This window comes from Terrapene carolina, unplaced genomic scaffold (assembly GCF_002925995.2).
Source record: "Terrapene carolina triunguis isolate 2854851 unplaced genomic scaffold, T_m_triunguis-2.0 Scaffold136, whole genome shotgun sequence".
Lineage (NCBI taxonomy): Eukaryota > Metazoa > Chordata > Testudines > Emydidae > Terrapene > Terrapene triunguis.
The window spans coordinates 15,307,469-15,312,338 of record NW_020664487.1 but is presented as its reverse complement, the minus strand read 5'-3'; the positions used below and the strand labels follow the sequence as shown (position 1 = coordinate 15,312,338).

Below are 4,870 nucleotides of genomic sequence, written 5' to 3'. Positions count from 1 at the left end.
CGGCGGGCAGAACCCCAGACCGGCGGCGGGCAGAACCCCAGACCGGCAGCACGGGCGGCAGACAGAACCCCAGACTGGCAGTGGGCTGAGCGGGGCCGGCGGGCAGAACCTCAGACCGGCAGCGGGCAGAACCCCAGACTGGCAGCACGGGCGGGAGACAGAACCCCAGACTGGCAGTGGGCTGAGCAGGGCCGGCGGGCAGAACCTCAGACCGGCAGCAGGCTGAGCTGCTCAGCCCACTGCCAGTCTGGGGTTCCATCTGCCAGCCCCTGCCAGCCAGGGTCCCGGCTGCTGGCCCCGCTCAGCCCGCTGCCGGCCCGGGGTTCCGTCCATCCAGGCTGGCAGTGGGCTGAGCGGGGCCGGGACCCCGGCTGGCAGCGGCCTGAGCAGGGCCGGGACCCCGGCTGGCAGCAGAGTGCCACTAAAAATCAGCTTGCGTGCCACCTTTGGCACATGTGCCGCAGGTTGCCGACCCCTGATGTAGATGATTTGCTGCAGGATGCATATGCCATTATCTAGCGTCTCTTCTTCTCATGGAAGAACAGGGTCATGAAGGAGAGAGGGCTACGGTCTGGGAGAGTTCACAGGGCATTGCTCCCAAGGGTCTCCGCAATGGGGCATCAGACAGCATGTGCAAGACAGGACAGCAGCTGTGGCTTGCTGAAGGCCTTTGGGTGCAGGGGCCTGCAGACTAGGGGAAATGGAGAAGTCAAAGACAGCCCCAGCCCTGTGCAAATTAGCAAGTCACTGTAGAGAACCCTGTGCTCTTACAGTGGTGGGGAGGAGGGAGGTGGAGTGGACAGCAAGCCCAGAGCTTCTGACCAGGCAGTCTTCCCACCTGGCCCTGCACACCAGCTACCGAATTATGGAGTGGGATTCTGCTCCTTCTATCCTCAAGCCGCTGGATCTTTATGCCTTTGAAGTGGCAGCGCACGTGGGACAGGCAGTTGACTAAATGGGTGAACAGTGAAGGGGAGAGAGAGGTTGGGCGGGGGACAGTGCCACATAAATCCTGGTCTAATGCTGCATAGGACACAGGGCCTTGCACCTGGGCCAGGGTGTAACAATCCACACCCATTACACAGCCACAGCCACCATCAGTCACACGCCATACAACACCCAACGTTCCGCTCCAAGCCACACGGAAACCAAGATCAAATTGGCACTAGACTGAACCTGGTGTCACTGGAATTCTAATAAGACAAACTGTTGCTCCAGCAACAACAGCTTCCCATTACGTGAGTCATACCCGTCTCACAGCCCATCAGCTGTTCCACCCTTCTACCTTGCCTGCCAGGTTTTGGAGGGAGCCTGAATTAAGTACAACTTAACCTTTCCAATTTCCCTTTGGAAATCAAACATACATTTAGAAGGAGATTATATTATGAAGAACCAAGATTTTCTATTATGAAGAATCAGGATTTTCAAAAGTGACTAGTGATTTGCTGACTCCGTGTTTGGGTGCTCAACCTGAGACACCTTAAAAGGACGGCTTGATTTTCAGAAAATGCTGAGTGCCTGCCCTCTGAAAAAAAGAGACTCCTTAAAGTGTCTCAAATTGGCCACCTGAAAATGGCAGCACCCAGAATCATTAGTCCCATGTTGAAAACCTCAGCAACAACATTTAGTGACCAAAACAACCACAAAGATGAATAGATGGGAAACATTGAAAAACCATTCTATTTAGAGACATTTATAATAAATGCTTTACATTTCTGCAGCCCCTTTTCATCCAGAAAATTGCAGAACTCAGCCAACTTACAGACACCTTAAGATGGCAAAATTGAACAATTGCCTTACTCAGTAGCAGCTCTGCTGAGCTGATCTCAGAGGGAAGATGTTCATGGTGGATTGGGCTACAGTCATGATGTGAAAGTGCAGAAACTTCTGCTTTCTTCTCCTTGCCCAATGGTCTGGATTCACCTCTGTACAGCTGACATGCCTTTATTTGTATTAATTATTATCAATAAACCCTGGGCTGTCACATTCATAAGTGAATGTTTTCCAACAGAAGGAAGAGCGCGCCTGAATACAACCAACCTGCGCTGAAGGTCACTATTGAAAATTTTCTTGGGTTTGGCCAGAAACATAATTCTTGGCGTTGGCCGAGCCGTCAAAGCACTCAGGGAGAACGGCCAAATTGTCTCCTGATTTCCCCATTCTAACCTACTGTTAAAACAGGGAACAAAAGGGAAACAAAATTCCCGGTTAGATGATCACTAAACTAAGCTTGGCACTGAGCCTCTGATGCTCTTCCAAACTTGCAAAACAACTGAGGAGCAACGTGCATGTTTATTGGTTGCAACCATTATCACTGCACAATGTTAGCAGCCCTCTCAATGCCATTCCTGAGGAACAGCATGACCTGCTCCATCCCACCATCCCCAGCCATGTCCACTCTCAGGAAAGGCCATCTCCCATCTCCCAGCCTTTAAACACACTGGTAAGGGTGGGTGATAAGTCTCCCCCTTGCTCTCCTCCCAACTATCCAAAACATGCAGGGGAACAATAACTGGCAAAATGCACAGCCACCCAAGTGGCAGGTGAAACTTGAGGACTACAGTAATCCTGACCACAACCAACGCTAGATTAAGGTGTAAGCACTCCATGTTCATGTCTTAGCCTGACCCGAACCACAGCTTCTGTGGATGAATTTAGATTCTCTAGCACTGTAAATGAAAAGCCACATTCTTTTGTCTTTCCCAGATGTCAGATGGAGACAGCTCACCAGTGCAGGAGAAACCCATTCTCGACACGCTCCACCTTTTATTACCTGACTGTTGTCCACTGAGGCCCAAAGCCCATACAGCATAAGCTTTGTACTTTTCCCACTCACCTACTATAGTTCTCCCAAGCTGCTTTAGGCTTCTTTGGTCTTGCTAGTTCTCGGATCCTAGTAAACGCAAATCAAGGTTACATGAGCAATTAAACTCAGACTGTTAAAACAAGCATAGAGCAGGTGTTACAGTATTCTGAACCTTAAATAATTCTTGAGTCACTCAAAGACTTTCATCATGAAGCCAACATGACAGAAGAACACTGATTCTTTTTTTAAGTAATAGGCCTGGCTAGTCATTGTCTCTATAACATTACCTATCTTTTCAGTACACGTATTGATGTAAGAATTCTCTCCCTCTCAGTCCAGCTTCTCCTTTGCTCAGTTCTCTGGTGAACTCATAATCCAGTTTTTTTCTGTTACAGTAGTCTGCTGTCTGGACCAGAATTGCATAGAAAAATTCAGGATTAAGACTTCATGGAGATGGGCTGATGTGGAAGCACTTTTTATAGTTTTAATAATGTGATATTAATACACAAGGACTAGGAGGTCAGAGATTCTCCCAGCCAACACAAAAATAAACCGAATAAGCACCACACAAAAGTATGCATTATTATCATCATCATGATTATTAAATCACACCATTAACACAGTGCTTTACAAGTATAGATTAAGTCACATTCCTTGCATTAAACTGCTTACACTTAAGATCAATGTATTATATTACTATTATTATTAATGTCGTTTGCCTGTTTCCGCTAGTACCCACAATGTACAAGGCACTGCAGAAACACACAAAATGCACGGTCCCTATCCCAAAAAGCTTCACTGTAAAGAAGGTAAGATGGTTACACTGAATGATCAAGAATTCCTAACAAAGGATTGTCTGTGTCTGTTTATACAGTGTCTGTGTCTGAAGCATGGGCAGGCACACTTGACTGGTGTTTACCCAGATGCAGTTGCAAGATTAAATATTCAGACTGCATATCCAATCAGGGAAGGGATACACGCAATTGATTTAGCAGTTCAATAGTATTTGCAACCTCTCTGCTTGCTGGAAGTTAGTGGCAAAAGAGTCCAATAAAATAGATGAAGTGCCATCAAATTCTTCCTCCTTCTCCATGAGTCCCATATTTCATATGTTGACATCCTTGGTGTCTATTCAACCCTTTCTCCAGGCAGGAAGAGGGCTGGTGGCTTCCCTTTACTTTGTGACACTTCCCTTAGCAATTGAACAGAAGCAGGTGTACAAATTATGCACTATGGGCCTGATCCAATGCCCATTAAAGTCAATGGTGTCACTGGGCTTTGGATCAGGTCTTCTATTAGCCTGGCAATGGGAACACAGCCTGGTGAGGCGGTGGGGCTGGAGCAGTGTCTGAGAGATGTTGGTTAAGAATGCATGTACAATGCGATTATGCTATTGGGTTCTCTTAAGGACACGGGGCCCGATTTGAAAGTGCTGAGAACTTCTTGCAAGATGCTGAGCACAGTAAGCTCTCCCTGAAGTCAGTGGGAATGGGGGAGCTCAGCATCTCACAGGAAGCTGGAAAGATGCCTGCAATAGCAGATTATCTTTTAGGCAGTCTATTGTTTACTTGATGCAAGAGGCAAGATAATGGACCGTGCTAATTATACTTAAGCTCTATCATCCTCACATCATGTACAAACTCTGCTCTCAGAAAGATCAGCACAAATCCCATGAGCTTCAGAGGGAAACTCTGGTCCTGTGCCTTCAGCTCATGGCAGAACATGGCCAGGTTTGGCCTTGTCTTTTAAGGAGACAAGCATAGCTTCATTTTTTAACTCCCAGTCAAGTTGTTCTACAAAGGTCTTCCCTTGAGAAGCAGCAAGGGGCCAATTACAATTTCATTTAGAACTATTTTTAGTTCCAGCCTTGTCACAGCATAAATTTAACAACAGATAAACTAGTTTACTGAAAATGAGATTATTACTGGGCATCCTCTCAGCAGAAGAGGCTCATTAATATCTCTCTAACCTTTACTCATCCACAATATAGTACATTGGCCTAGATCCGTTTTCTAACTGTAAGCAGAGTCAGGATGAGCTCTACCCTGACATCTGGTGGTGAAT

At 47.0% G+C, this 4,870-nt stretch overlaps 1 protein-coding gene across 1 annotated transcript in view; it reads right to left on the bottom strand.

The window, feature by feature from the left end:
- Nucleotides 1–4,870, bottom strand: part of THEGL (theg spermatid protein like) — a 25,026-nt gene that overhangs the window by 17,073 nt on the left and 3,083 nt on the right. The window contains exons 3-4 of the mRNA XM_026653284.1: nt 2,837–2,893; nt 2,037–2,169 (exon numbers count right to left, since the gene is read on the bottom strand). Of these exons, the coding sequence (XP_026509069.1) occupies nt 2,037–2,169; nt 2,837–2,893 (190 nt within the window). The remainder of the gene's footprint in view (nt 1–2,036; nt 2,170–2,836; nt 2,894–4,870) is intronic.